This window comes from Lathamus discolor, unplaced genomic scaffold, assembly GCF_037157495.1.
Source record: "Lathamus discolor isolate bLatDis1 unplaced genomic scaffold, bLatDis1.hap1 Scaffold_51, whole genome shotgun sequence".
NCBI classification, from domain to species: Eukaryota; Metazoa; Chordata; class Aves; order Psittaciformes; family Psittacidae; genus Lathamus; species Lathamus discolor.
The window spans coordinates 164445-180016 of record NW_027069376.1 but is presented as its reverse complement, the minus strand read 5'-3'; the positions used below and the strand labels follow the sequence as shown (position 1 = coordinate 180016).

Here is a 15572-nt window from a genome sequence, read left to right as displayed (position 1 = left end):
ACACAGGCACCGTGCCCAGGTGAGCCCAACGCTGTTTATTCTGCCATGGGACGGGGGTGATCCCCTTGGGAAGCCCCAGGGATGCACTGGGACAGGGTGGTCACACGCTGGTGGCCTGGGCATCGTCCCCCAGCACCCGGTGTCCCACCCTCCTGTGGTGGCCCAAGGCCTGGGTGATGGTGGCCTGCAGCTGCCCCTGCTCCTGCTCCAGCGCCAGCACTCGTCTCTCCTGTGAGGCCGCCCATTGACACCCATTGTCACCCATTGACACCCATTGTCTCCCATTGTCACCCACTGTCACCCACTGACACCCATTGCCACCCATTGTCATCCATTGCCACCCATTGTCATCCACCGTGACCACTGGTCACCCACTGTCACCCATTGTTACCCACTGTCACCCATTGTCATCCATTGTGACCCTTGGTCACCCACTGTCACCCATTGTGACCCTTGGTCACCCATTGTCACCCATTGTCATCCATTGTGACCCTTGGTCAACCATTGCCACCCATTGTGACCCTTGGTCACCCATTGTCATCCATTGTGACCCTTGGTTACCCACTCTCATCCATTGTGACCCTTGGTCACCCACTGTCACCCATTGTGACCCTTGGTCACCCATTGTCACCCATTGTCATCCATTGTGAGCCTTGGTCACACACTGTCACCCATTGTGACCCTTGGTCACCCATTGTCACCCATTGTCATCCATTGTGACCCTTCATCACCCATTGCCACCCATTGTGACCCTTGGTCACCCATTGTCACCCATTGTCATCCATTGTGACCCTTGGTCACCCACTGTCACCCATTGTGACCCTTGGTCACCCATTGTCACCCTTGGTCACCCATTGTCACCCATTGTCATCCATTGTGACCCTTCGTCATCCATTGCCACCCATTGTCACCCTTTGTCACCCATGGGTGCCCTATGTCCCAGCTCTCACCAGTTCCCGGCTCTTCTCCTCGCTGCTCTTCAGCCTCTCCAGGTCCTTCTTCCTGTTGCCTTCAGCTGCTGTCAACCTGGATTGGGATGGGATGAGCCCAGATCTTGGAATGGGGGAGGGATACCCATTGGTATGGGGCACCCACTGCTATGGGGCACCAACTGGCTTGAAGCACCCATTGGTATGGAGCACCCATTGCTTTGGGGCACCCATTGGTATGGGGCACCCAATGCTCTGAAGCACCCATTGGTTTGGGTGCCCATGAGTGTGGTGCACCCATTGCTTTGGAGCACTCATTGCTTTGTGGCACCCACTGGTTTAGGACACCAACTGGTTTGGGGCACCCACTGGTTTGGAGCACCCATTGCTTAGGGGCACCCATTGCTTTGGTGCACCCATTGCTTTCGTGCACCCATTGCCTTGGGCACCCATTGCCTTGGAGCACCCATTGCTTTGGAGCACCCATTGCTTTGGGCACCCATTGCTTTGGGGCACCCAATGCTTTGTGGCACCCATTGCTTTGGTGCACCCATTGCCTTGGTGCACCCATTGCTTTGGAGCACCCATTGCTTAGGGGCACCCATTGCTTTGGGCACCCATTGCTTTGGGGCACCCATTGCTTAGGGGCACCCATTGCTTTGGGCACCCATTGCTTTGGGGCACCCCCCCTTTGTGTCACCCACTCCCATCCCCTCCCCTACCTGGCTCCCAAAGAGGCCGCTCGGGCATTGGCCTCCTCCAGCTGATTCCGGAGCCCCTGGAGCTGCTCCTGGTGCCGCTCCCGCTCCCGCTCCATGCCCCGGAGCTGCTCCTGCACCTCGGCCACACGCAGCTCCAGCGCCCGCGCCTGCTCCTGTTTCGCCTCCACCTCCTTCCTCAGCGCCTCCAGCGCTCGCCCATGCTGAGGGACAAGGATGGGGGCAATGGGCACCCCAATGGCTTCTGGGTGCCACCACCCCATGGTTCCCTTCCCCAATGGGGCACCCCAATGGCTTCTGGGTGCCACCACCCCATGGTTCCCTTCCCCAGTGGGGCTCCCCGATGGCTTCTGGGTGCCACCACCCCATGGTTCCCTTCCCCAATGGGGCTCCCCGATGGCTTCTGGGTGCCACCACCCCATGGTTCCCTTCCCCAATGGGGCACCCCAATGGCTTCTGGGTGCCACCACCCCGTGGTTCCCTCCTCCAATGGGGCACCCCAATGGCTTCTGGGTGCCACCACCCCTTGGTTCCCTTCCCCAATGGGGCACCCCAATGGCTTCTGGGTGCCACCACCCCATGGTTCCCTTCCCCAATGGGGCTCCCCGATGGCTTCTGGGTGCCACCACCCCATGGTTCCCTTCCCCAATGGGGCTCCCCGATGGCTTCTGGGTGCCACCACCCCATGGTTACCTCCTCCAATGGGTGGATGCCGTAGAGCTCGCCCTGTGCCACCACCGCCGCCACCTCCTCCACGTAGCGCTGCCAGGGCACCGTAGACTTGCGGAGCTTCCCGCGGCCCTGCGGCACCGGGGACACCCATTGGGTGCTGGCTTAACCCCGGGTGTCACCCTAAGGTGGTGGCACCTCCAGGTGAGGGGCACCCAGGGGTGCACGCAAGGTGCTGGGGGGCCACGGGCGAGGGGAGTGATGGGACCGGGGCTTTAAGACCCGGTAGTGCTGAGAATGGGGGCATTAGGACCTAGGGAGTGCTGGGGGGGCACCCAGGGATTTGGGGGGGCACCCCAAGGGATGATGGGGAGCAACCAGGGGTAGGGGTGCCCCCAGGATGATGGGGGGCATGCGGGGGTGATGGGGGGCACCCAGGCGTAGGGGGAGCACCCAGGGGGTGATGGGTGCACCCAGGGGTATCGGGTGCACCCAGGGGTAAGGGGGCACTCAGAGGGTATGTGGGGCACAGAGGGGGTGATGGGGGGCACCCAGGGGTGTTGGGTGCATCCAGGAGTTATGGGGAGCACGCAGGGGTGATGGCGTGCACCCAGGGGTAGGGGGGCACTCAGAGGGTATGTGGGGCACTCAGGGGGTGATTGGGGACACCCAGGGGTGTTTGGTGCACTCAGGGGTGCACCCAGGGGGAGGGGGTGCACACAGGGGGTGATGGGGGACATGTAGGGGTAGGAGGACACCCAGGGGTTGGGGGGCACCCAGGGGTGATGAGGGGCAGCCAGGGGTGATGGGGGGCACAGAGGGGTAGGAGCACACCCAGGGGTGATGGGGGGCACCCGGGGGTGATGGGGAGCACCCTGAGGTGCTTTGCGCTCACAGCACCCATGACCCCCCCATGGCCCCAGCCCCACACAAGGGCTTGCGGTGCCCGTACCGGAGCATCGCAGGGGACAACGGCCCCCGGGGGGTCCGCGGCGGGCGGCTCTGCCCGGTGCTGGGCGCTGCTCTGGTGCCGCCGGGCCGGGACGCTCTGCGTGCGCTGCACGTTGCGGCGCTCCCGGCCGGGGACCGCGGCTGCGGCCGGGGCAGGGGCCGGGGCTGGCTCCGGGTCGGGTCCGTCCTCCCGGCCCCGCACCCGGCGGATGCTGAGCAGGGACTGGCTCTTGATGAGGGGGCTGTGCTTGCCCAGGTCCCGCGGAGGCACGAAGCCGGGCTTGAAGCTCTCTGCTGGCCTGGGGGTGAGATGGAGGGAGGGAGGGATGACGGATGAATGGATGGATGGATGGATGGATGGATGGACGATGGATGATGGATGGATGGATGGATGATGGATGGATGGATGATGGATGGATGATGGATGGATGGATGATGGATGGATGATGGATGGATGATGGATGGATGGATGGATGATGGATGGATGGATGGATGGATGGATGGATGGATGATGGATGGATGGATGATGGATGGATGATGGATGGATGGATGGATGGATGGATGGATGGATGATGGATGGATGGATGATGGATGGATGGATGGATGATGGATGATGGATGGACGGAGGATGGATGGATGGATGGATGATGGATGGATGGATGGATGATGGATGATGGATGATGGATGATGGATGGATGGATGATAGATGGATGATGGATGGATGGATGATGGATGGATGATGGATGATGGATGGATGATGGATGGATGATGGATGATGGATGGATGGATGGATGATGGATGGATGATGGATGGATGGATGGATGATGGATGATGGATGATGGATGGATGGATGATAGATGGATGATGGATGGATGGATGATGGATGGATGATGGATGATGGATGGATGATGGATGGATGGATGGATGGATGATGGATGGATGGATGATGGATGGATGATGGATGATGGATGGATAGATGGATGATGGATGGATGATGGATGGATGGATGGATGGATGGATGGATGGATGATGGAGCCAGAAGGGACCAGAACCAACCTGAGCCCAACTGGGACCTGGGCCCAGGAGGGACCAGAACCACCATGAACAGAAACAGGACCAAAGGCACCCCAAATCCAGTTGGGATCAAACCCATGTCGTGGCCCCAGTCTGGACCTGAAGCACCTCAAACCCAGTCAGGTCCAGAGACACCCCAAGCCCAACCAGAACCAGAGACCCCCCAAATCCAGATGGTACCAGAAACATCCCCCAAACCCAACCAGAACCAGAACCACGTGTCCCTGTGTCCATCCACTGGTACCTTCGCTCTGTGGTGGAGCTGAGACGGACGGAAACAGGGACAGGGGTCCCCTCCTTGATGGCAGTGAGGATGGTGGGCAATGGCTCCAGCTCCTTCTGCGTGGCCTACCAGGGCAAGACACGGGTGTTAAGGTGACAATGGGTGGCCATGGGGCAGTGGACACCAACTCTATAGGTGGGGAGAAGGAGGTGGCCACCAGTCCTGCCAGCCACCCTTGGGGACAAATGGGTTGGTGGCACCTGGTCCAGGCTGGAGAAGATGTCACAGAGCAGAAGGTGGAGGGTGGCAAGCTCCAGGGCCAGGTCCACGTAGCCGCTGTAGGCGGCCATGTGGCCACTGCTCTCGGGGCTGGCCACGCTCTGCAGGAAGCCTGTCATGGTGCTCCAGTTGCGCTCCAAGAACTCATTCATGAAGCCCATGTAGGCCTCCTTCTCGCCAAAGCTGGGGAACACCATGGCTGATTAATTGGGTGGTGGCCTGGGCCACCTCCATGGTCACGGGCCACCACCATGGTCATGGACCACCTCCATGGTCACGGGCCACCACCATGGTCATGGACCACCTCCGTGGTCACGGGCCACCACCATGGTCATGGACCACCTCCATGATCAGGAGCCACCACCATGGTCATGGACCACCTCCATGGTCATGGACCACCTCCATGATCAGGGGTCACCACCATGATCAGGGGCCACCACCATGGTCATGGGCCACCCACCCTCTGAAGCCAAACTGGGACCAGTGATTCTAAGCCCATCCCTAGACCCAACCAAGACCAGAACCATCCCCTGAACCCAGCAATGTCCCTGCACTGTGTCACCACCCTGTCTACAAGCCAGAACATGGGTAAGGACACTTCCATGTCCATGAGCCAAGCCCCCCATAGGTCAGGCCACCACAGTTGACATGTGAGACCCTGCAGTTGGGCCAAATCGGGTCCATGCATGGGATGGAGACGTCCCCATTGCCCCACAGCCTCGTCCCCCCCGTGCTGGTACCGTGCCGTACGTGGTGAAGTTGGCCAGGTTCTGGATGACTTTGGCCACCAAGGTGAGGGTGCGGGAGGTGGCCTCGCTCGGATACTCCTGGATGAGTCCGAAGAGGCTGGGGGACATGATGGCGGGGCAGAGGAACCGCAGGAACAAGGAGGCCGAGACCAGGCGGTGGCCGATGGGCTCCTTGCCCCGTGCCGCACACGCCTCCCGCCACGCCATGAAGATCTCACCCAGCTCCACAGGGAAGGTGCTGCAGGGACAGGGACACCCTCAGGGGTGCTGGGCCAGGAGGGTGGTCCCAGAGCACCCCCATGTGCCACCGTGAGGGGCTGTGGGATGTGGTGCCCACCATGCTGGTGCTTGGCCCTGTGCTGGGCCCCATGCTTGTTGCTGAGGTTGGATGTAGGTCTTTGGTGGTGCTCATCTCCATGTCCGTCCCCATGGCCATCCTGATGCCAAGCCCCAAACCCCTCCCCATGCCCATGCTGGTGCCCATGCCTGTCCTTCCTCCCATTCCTATTCCTGTCCTCAGACACATCCCTGTGCCCGCATCCATTCCCAGGTTCTCCTGGTGTTGGTGGCTTCCTTCATGCCAGACCCATTGCCCCTGCTGGTGTCCATCCCCACGGCCATCCCCATGGCCATCCCGTGCCCACGCAGGGCTGTCCCTCACTCGCAGGAGGCAGCGATGCGCTGGAAGGTCTCCTCGCAGACCTGCCGCAGGTTCTTCTGGTTGTCAGAGAGGTCAAGGCCACCACATCTGCTGGGATCCACCTCGCAGCTCTCCTCCGAGGTGCAGAGCTGGGCCACGGCCTCACCTGAACAACAAGGGACAGCCCATGAGGGGACCAACCAGCCACCACCATGGGGATGGCTGTGACCGGCCTCCATCACATCCCCATGGATGTTTGGGGGTGTCCTGAAGCACAACCCAACCCATCCATCGCAACCCAACTCATCCATCCCAACCCAATCTGTCCATCCCACCCCATCCATCCCAACGCAATCTATCCATCCCAACCCATCCATCCCAACCCAACTCATCCATCCAAACCCAATCTGTCCATCCCACCCCATCCATCCCAACCCAACTCATCCATCCCAACCCAACTCATCCATCCCATCCCAACTCATCCATCTCAACCCAATATATCCATCCCAACGCATCCATTCCAACCCAATCCCTCCGAAGCCAACTTATCCGTCCCAACCCAACTCATCCGTCCCAACCCAACTCATCCATCCCAACCCAACTTATGCATTCCAACTCATCCACCCCAACCCAACCTGTCCATTCCATCCATTCCAGCCCATCTATCTCAACCCATCCATCCCAACCCAACTTATCCATTCCAACTCATCCACCCCAACCCAACCTGTCCATTCCATCCATTCCAGCCCATCTATCTCAACCCATCCATCCCAACCCATCCACCCCAACCCAACTCATACATCCCAAAACAACTCATCAATCCCAACCCATCCATCCGATCTCATCCCATCCCAGGTCAACCCAATCCATAATGCTCTGGAGCACTTTGTAACATCAAGCCCAAGTTGCCCCGCACCCCAGACACCCCATAATGTCCCACAAAGACATGTTCAGCCGTACCCAGCGTGTCCTGGAGGTATTTGCCCCCCACCAGCTTCATGTACTCATCGATGGCCTTGGTGGCCAAGGTGTTCTCCCGGAAGATGAGGGCCTCGCGGTCATCAAAGCGCTCCAGCTCTGCCACACCGAGGTCGATGAGGAACGACTGCAGGTGGATGTGTTGAGGGCCCGGGGGTAGCCATAGACACAACTGACTTGCTCTTCCCACCCTGGGATGTTCCAGGACCTCCTGGCACTCCCCTGGATTGTGTTTCCCATTCCAGCAGTCCCATCCCAACTTACACATCCCATCCCATTCCATCCCATCTCATTCCATCCCATGCCAACTCAACCCAACCCATCCGAAGCCAACCCAAACTATTCCAACCAAACTCACCCAACTCAGCCATCCCAACCCAACTCATCCATCTCACCCCAACCCAACTTATCCAGCCCATCCCACCCCAGCACAACACACCCACCTGATCTCACCCCATTCGAGCTCAACCCAACCCATTCCAAACCAAGCTATTCATTCCATCCCAACCCATCCCAACCCAACCCATCCAACCCAATGCAATGTATCCACCCCACCCCCCTACAACCCAATGTATCCATCCCAGCCCAACTCATCCATCCCATTCCAACACAATTCACCCATCCCAACCCAACACAATTCATCCATCCCAACCCAACACAATTCATCCATCCCAACCCAACACGATTCATCCATCCCAACCCAACTCATCCATCCCAGCCCAACGCAATTCATCCATCCCAACCCAACACAATTCATCCATCCCAGCCCAACTCATCCCTCCCAGCCCAACTCATCCAGCCCAGCCCAACCCATCCAACCCAACCCAACCCACCCTATCCATCCCAACACACCCCACCATGCCCCCATCCCCGCTCCACCTTGGCCTTCCCAGTGCTCTGCAAGACGCGGACCAGGGCCCCGGCCAGCTCCTCCTTGTGCCTTGCAGCAATGACGGGTTCCAGATGGGCGCAGAGCTCCCGGTAGTGGAAGGTGATGAACTCAGCCAGCTCCTTGTAGCGCACGATGGGCAGCACCCGCACCTCCCGGTAGCGCCCGCGCACCCGCAGCGCCGGCACCCGCTCTCCGGGGCCACCCAATGGGTACCAGCGCTCCAGGGGCTGCCGCGTAGCCGATAGTTCGGTCAAGGGGATGGTGATGGAGGCCACCGGTTGCGTAGGGTCCTCGTCGTGGCACAGGGCGAGGGTGAGGGCGCGGGTGGGTGGGAGGGCGCCCAACTGGAAGAGTTCGCCCCAGAAGAGGTCTCCATCGGGCCCGGCCACCTTGGCCGTGGTGCGGGCGAAGAGGGAGCCATCGAGGTGGAGGTGACAACGGAGGCGCCGCCGAGGGGGCAGGTCCCGGCCTTCGTACACCCAGAGGGTAAGGGAGAGCTCCAGGCGCTCGCAGCTGTCCTGTAGGGGTGGGGTATGGGGCATGGGGTATGGGATATGGGGTATGGGGAATGGGGTATGGGATATGGGGTATGGGGAATAGGATATAGGATATGGGGTATGGGGTATGGGGTATGGGATATAGGATATGGGGAATGGGATATGGGATATGGGATATGGGATATGGGATATGGGATATGGGGAATGGGGTATGGGATATGGGGTATGGGATATGGGATATAGGATATGGGGTATGGGGTATGGGATATAGGATATGGGGTATGGGATATGGGGTATGGGGTATGGGATATGGGATATAGGATATGGGGTATGGGGTATGGGGTATGGGATATGGGGCATGGGATATGGGGTATGGGATGGGGGTATGGGATATGGGATGTGGGGTATGGGATGTGGGGTATGGAATATGGGGTATGGGATGTGGGGTATGGGGTATGGGGATGTAGGGTGGGGGATATGGGATATGGGGACATGGGGATATGGGATATAGAATATGGGATATGGGGATATGGGGACAAGCAGACATGGGAAAAGTGGGACATGGAGGAATGGGTGAATGTGAGGGGAAAAGGGGGTCATGGGACAGAGAGGTTTGGGGGTGGATGTGGGGATGGGGGAGAATGGGGACAGGAGGCAACAGTGGTGACAGGGAGGGACTTATGGGAATGGGAGAGATATGGGGGGGCACAAGGGGACATAGGAACAGGGCAGGACACAGGGTACGGGAGGGGATGTGGGGCACAGGGAGGAACGTATGCGAATGGAAGGGATATGGGGGGATATGGGGGGATATAGGGAACAGGAGGGGACCCAGGGGCAGGGCAGGCCATGGGGACAGGAGGGGACACAAGGGGACAACCGAGCTCCCATGGGACAAGAGGGGACACGGACGGGGACAGCGACACCCAGGGGACCCAGGACTCCAGAGTGGGCTGGGGGGTTCTGCACCCTCCTGTCTGGGTGCTGGGGGCACCCTATGGGTGCCGGGGGTGTCCCATGGGTGCCCCCATGGTCCCACCTTGTTGGGGTGCGCGGTGCGGCGCAGCTCCTCGATCCAGCGGTCGCGCTCGGCCAGGGACGTGCACCCAAAGGAGCGGCTGCCCTCGCCTGTGATCACCTGGGTGCAGGGAGGGCGTCGGCAGGGGCACCCATGGGTGCCATGCAGGGGCTGGGGTGGCCTTGGGGGTACCTTTCACAGTGCCTGGGAGCCCTGGGTGCCCCTTTAGGGTGCTTGGCCTGCTCTGGGTGCCCTGGGTGCCCCTTTAGGGTGCTTGGACTGGCCTGGGTGCCCCTCCAGGGTGCTCTGGGTGCCCCTTTAGGGTGCTTGGACTGCTCTGGGTGCCCTGGGTGCCCCTTTAGGGTTCTTGGACTGCTCTTGGTGCCCCTCCAGGGTGCCCTGGATGCCCCTTTAGGGTGCTTGGACTGCTCTGGGTGCCCTGGGTGCCCCTTTAGGGTTCTTGGACTGCTCTTGGTGCCCCTCCAGGGTGCCCTGGGTGCCCCTTTAGGGTGCTTGGCCTGCTCTGGGTGCCCCTCCAGGGTGCCCTGGGTGCACCTTTAGGGTGCTTGGAGTGCTCAGAGGTGCCCGGGGTGCCCCTTTAGGGTGCTTGGCCTGCTCTGGGTGCCCCTTCATGGTGCTTTGGGTGCCCCAGACTCCCCTTTAGGTTACCTGTGGTGCCCCTATGGGTGCCCCTATGGGTGCAGGGCACCCCATTACCTGGAAGCAGAACCTCTCCCCCACGATGCTGCCGTGCAGGGGCCGCACGAGGACGTTGTCCCCATTGAGGTCCAGCTCAGCCACGCTGGGTGCTGGCAGCAGCGACTCCCTGGACCCACAGCGGCTGGGGACCCTGTGGGGGCACAGACCCCATCACCGAGGCACCCTCAGCAGCACCCATGGCCCACCCCCGGCACCCATCACCTTGCTGCTGTACCTGTCGCTGCCGGGGCCACCACCACGACCCTTGCGGTCCCAAAGCCTCTTCCATAGCAGCCCCTGGGTGTGGGGAAGGAGCTGGGTGCTGCAGCACCCATGGGTGCGGAGCACCCACAGGGGTTGGGGGTGATGGGTGCTGGGGGTGCCCACCTTGACATTGTGGAACTGGGAGGTGTCGCTCTCGGTGCTTCTCCCTGGGCTATGGCTGCTCCGCTCGTCCACAGCAGGGTCTGGGGGGGCACCCGGCATTGACACCCATTCACCAGCACCCCAGCCCCGTGCCAGGGCCGGGAGGGGGTCAGGATGCACCCATAGCCCCTATTCCCATCAACCGTGCACCGGGATGTGGGTACCAAATCCTGCTGGTACCCCCCTGTATCCATCACCCTCAGATGCAGCCAAATGGGTGCTGATGGGTGAAAGGGAGAAGGGGGCAGAGGGGTTTATCCTGCCCTGGCCGTGTGGGTGCTGGGGGGGTAACGCAGGTCCCTGCGTGGTGCTGAGCAGCACCAGGGCCCCATGGTGAGGAGCCCCAAGGGGTTTTATCACCCATCAGCAGACGCAGCAGCGGGAGGAAGTGGTGACAGCGCTGCACCCAGCGCTTCCTCCCTGCACCTAGCCTGTGCTTCCTCCCATGTGGGGCGCGTGTGGGGCACGGGCCATGGGGTGCTGCGTGGGCCATGGGGTGCTGCATGGCATGGGCATGGGCATGGTGGGATGCATGGGGCAGGATGGGCTGCATGGGGAATAGAGGGATGCATGGGGCATAGTGGAATGCATGGGGCTTAGTGGGATGCATGGGGAACAATGGGATGCATGGGGCATAGTGGGATGTATGGGGAGCAGTTGGATACATGGGGAACATTGGGATGCATGGGGCACAGTGGGATGCATGGGGCACAGTGGGATGTATGGGGAGCAGTGGGATGCATGGGGCACAGTGGGATGCATGGGGCGCAGTGGGATGTATGGGGAGCAGTGGGATGCATGGGGCATAGTGGGATGCATGGGGAACAATGGGATGCATGGGGCACAGTGGGATGTATGGGGAGCAGTCGGATACATGGGGAACAATGGGATGAATGGGGAACAGTGGGATGCATGGGGCATGGCATGGTACATGCTATGGGGCATGGTGTGGGGCATGGCACAGGACATGGCCATGATTCACTGCCCAGTGCATGGTGCTCGATGGCTGCATGGCCTGATGCATGGCACAAACACATGGTGCATGGTGCATCACCATACGGCACATGCATGGCACAAAACATGGCCCAAGGGGCTCCATGCACTGAACCTGCACACAGCAGCACCCACGGCACAGGGTGCTGGCACCCATGGGTGCCTTGAGCTCACCAGGGTCCTTTCTGCCTCCCGCTGGGTGCACGTTGAAGCTCTCAGCCATGGAGCTCCCCATCCGGTTCCTGCTCCTGCACAAGGCCTGGTGGCACATGGGGGTCAGGTGCCAGCACCCATGGGTGCCCCCAGCACCCAAAGGACTCCGGCACAAGCCCCTGGGTGCCCCCATGTCCTCACCTCCTCATCCCGGCCCACCAGCACCAAGTGTCCGTCCACCAGTGAGAAGTGGGAGACGTCCCACACAGGGCCATTGGGTGCTGGAGCCAGCAGGGCTGGTGATGTCCCATGGGTGCTCACTGAGGGGGACATTGGGTGCTCACCATGGCGCTGTCACCCATGGGCAGTGTGGTGGTGCCAGGGGACATGTAGCCATGGAGGTACCACCACCCGTCACTCACTGCATCCCAGAGCATCACCCGTTTCCATTGCCCACCAGCCACCAGCACCCAACCCATCACCCATCACCCCCAACGTATCACCCATCATCATCACCCACTTCCATCACCCACCATCACCACCCATCACCCTCATTCCATCACCCATCGTCATCACCCACTTCCATCACCCCTAGCCCATCACCCATCATCATCACCCGCTTCCATCACCACCACCCATCACCCACCATCACCACCCATCACCCTCAATCCATCACCCATCACCCCTATTCCATCACCCATCATCATCACCCATCACCCCTAGCCCATCACCCATCGTCATCACCCACTTCCATCACCCCAATCCATCACCCACTTCCATCACTCCAATCCATCACCCATTACCCACCATCATTGCCCACTTCCATCATCCCTGATCCATCACCCATCATCACCACCCATCATTGCCACCCATCATCGCCATCCATCATCGCCACCCATCATCGCCACCCATCACCACCCATCACCCACCATCACCACCCATCACCCTCAATCCATCACCCATCACCCCTAATCCATCACCCATCATCATCACCCATCACCCCTAATCCATCACCCATCACCCCCAGCCCATCACCCATCATCATCCACTTCCGTCACCCCAATCCATCACCCATCATCATCACCCATCACCCCTAATCCATCACCCATCATCATCACCCATCACCCCTAATCCACCACTCATCACCCCCAGCCCATCACCCATCATCACCCACTTCCATCACCCCAATCCATCACCCATCATCATCACCCTTCATCGTCACCCATCACCCATCATCATCACCACCCCAACCACAGCTCTCATCCCCAGCACCCTGACCCCCACCCTCACCATCACCCCATACCTGCAGCAGCATCAAGAGGCACCTTCTCAGCCCTGTTTCCACTCTCCCCATGCCCCTTCCTCTTGGCCATGGAGCACAGGTACCTCTGCAGGGCGGCTTTGCCACCCTCGGGTGCTCTGCTCTCCTTGGCCCCCTTGGTGGGGGCTGAAAAAGCCCTTTGGAAGAGGGACCGGCGGGTGCTGCCTTTGGGTGCCCCCGGGTTGGAGCTGCCCCGTCCCACCCCATCGCTGGGTCCATCAGCCTCAGGGTGGCTGTAGGAACGTTTCCACCCCTGCAAGCGGGTCCAGCGGCGGCTGCCCGGGGACCCTGCGCCCCGCTCAGCACCCATGGGTGCTGCTGTTCGCCAGCGGTAGCTCTTCAGTAGTGTTGGTGGCTCAGGTCCCAGAGGGGGCTTCTCCATCACCTCCATCTGTGGGATGGGGAGAGCCACGTTCCATGGGTGCCTATGGGGTGGGGGGTGGGGGGATGGGTGCACCCCAACCTGGTATCTGTACCCATCAACCCCAGTTTGGGTGCCTCATCCAAGTGTTCCTATTGGGGCATCTCCACCCGGGCATCTCCACCCAGGTATCTCCATCCAGGTACTCGCATCTGGGTGTCCTTATCTGGGTACCCCCATCTGGGCACCCCCACCCAGTCACCCACATCTGGGTGTCCTTATCTGGGTACCCCAATCTGGGCACCCCCATGCAGTCACCCACATCTGGGTGTCCTTATCTGGGTACCCCAATCTGGGCACCCCCATGCAGTCACCCACATCTGGGTGTCCTTATCTGGGTACCCCAATCTGGGCACCCCCATGCAGTCACCCACATCTGGGTGTCCTTATCTGGGTACCCCAATCTGGGCACCCCCATGCAGTCACCCACATCTGGGTGTCTTTATCTGGGTACCTCTATCCGGGCACCCCCATGCAGTCACCCACATCTGGGTGTCCTTATCTGGGTACCCCCATCTGGGCACCCCCATCCAGTCACCCACATCTGGGTGTCCTTATCTGGGTACCCCCATCTGGGCACCCCCATCCAGTCACCCACATCTGGGCACCTCCATTCAGGCTTCGCCTATGCAGGCACCCCTATAAGGGCACCCATATATAGGCACCCATGACCATGGACCCTGTATGGGTACCCACATAAAGGGACCCCTACCTGGGTGACCTCATATGGGCATCTCTATCTGGGCACCCATATCTGGGACCCCCATCCAGGGATGTCCCTATCCAGACACCCATGTATAGGCCTATATGCCCCCCTATCCAGACGCCCCAATCTGGTGCTCTGGGTGCCCAGCCCCATCTGAGCACCCCAATTTGGGTGCTCTTCTCCCATCTTGGGGGTGCCACATCCCTGGGGTGCCCCTGCCCCCTGCAGCATCTATCCATAGCACAGCACAGAGGTACCAGGACGTGGTGACACCCACAACACGGTGACACCCAGAACCATTGTGACACCCATAAGACGGTGACACCCATCTGGTGACACCCATGACACGGTGACACCCATGCAGGTGCCCTGTTACCACCCCAGTTCTGAGCACAAGCAGTCTCTTCCGTCACCACAGCCACTTCATTTCCTCCCATCACCCCAGCCCCCAGCCCCCACCCCCTAGGCACCCCTCAGCACCCCGGGGTGCACCCATGGGTGGCAGCACCCCCAGCACCTCCTCATTGAGTGCGGGTGGCGCTGGGACCCACCACCAGCCTTGATTCAAGGAGGGTGCCCAAACCCTGACGATGGGGGGGGGGGGGGGCAGAGCATCACTTTTGGGGTGCCATCACCCTCCAGCACCCTCATCTGCAGCACCCATCACCCCTCAGGGTGTTCCTTCATCCCTCCCTCCCCAGCACCCTAAACACACCCCCAAGGCTGGAGCATCACCCCGGGGTACCACCCCCTGTATCCCCCCTTTGTCCCCCCCATGTCCCCCTCTTGGTCCCCCCCCCCCGTCTCCGCGGTACCTCTGCTCCTCTCTGCCTCCTCCGGCACCCAGTTCCTGTCGTGGCTTCCCCATGTGACCAAGCAGGAGTTTCAGTCACACCCTCACCTCCGCCTCTGCCCCATGGGGATGCTGCTGATGCCGAGATCTTCACTCCCAGCTCACGCCTGGGCCTCCTCCACAAGGTTCAGTCCCACCAAACCACCCCAATGGGGTCTGGGGACCCTGGGGACCAGCTCCGTGCTTGTGGCTTAAGGCCATCATTAGGCTTCAGAGTGAACGGGTGCTGCTTTGATGCGGGGGGTGCAGCTAGGGATGTGGGTGCTCATCTTAAAGGGGGGTTATGGAGTTGGGGGGATCCTTAGGGGTCATATGGGGTGGGCAAGGGAAGTGCTGCTTGGGGCACACCAGCACCCTCTTAAGTCCTCTCCCATCACCGCAT

General features: G+C 60.6%; 1 protein-coding gene across 1 annotated transcript; it reads right to left on the bottom strand.

The window, feature by feature from the left end:
* Positions 1-15: 15 nt before the first annotated feature.
* RASAL3 (RAS protein activator like 3) lies at positions 16-15192 on the bottom strand. The gene is made up of 19 exons (XM_065664644.1): positions 15153-15192; positions 13193-13601; positions 12091-12209; positions 11911-11995; positions 10705-10784; positions 10553-10614; positions 10336-10468; positions 9640-9738; positions 8091-8621; positions 7194-7338; positions 6255-6399; positions 5595-5831; positions 4826-5027; positions 4587-4690; positions 3270-3567; positions 2342-2449; positions 1652-1851; positions 951-1026; positions 16-229 (listed from the first exon to the last, which is right to left on the bottom strand). Exons 2-19 carry the CDS (start codon positions 13599-13601, stop codon positions 101-103), a joined length of 3162 nt encoding a protein of 1053 aa, XP_065520716.1. The 5' UTR covers positions 15153-15192; the 3' UTR covers positions 16-100.
* Between the last annotated feature and the right edge of the window lie 380 nt (positions 15193-15572).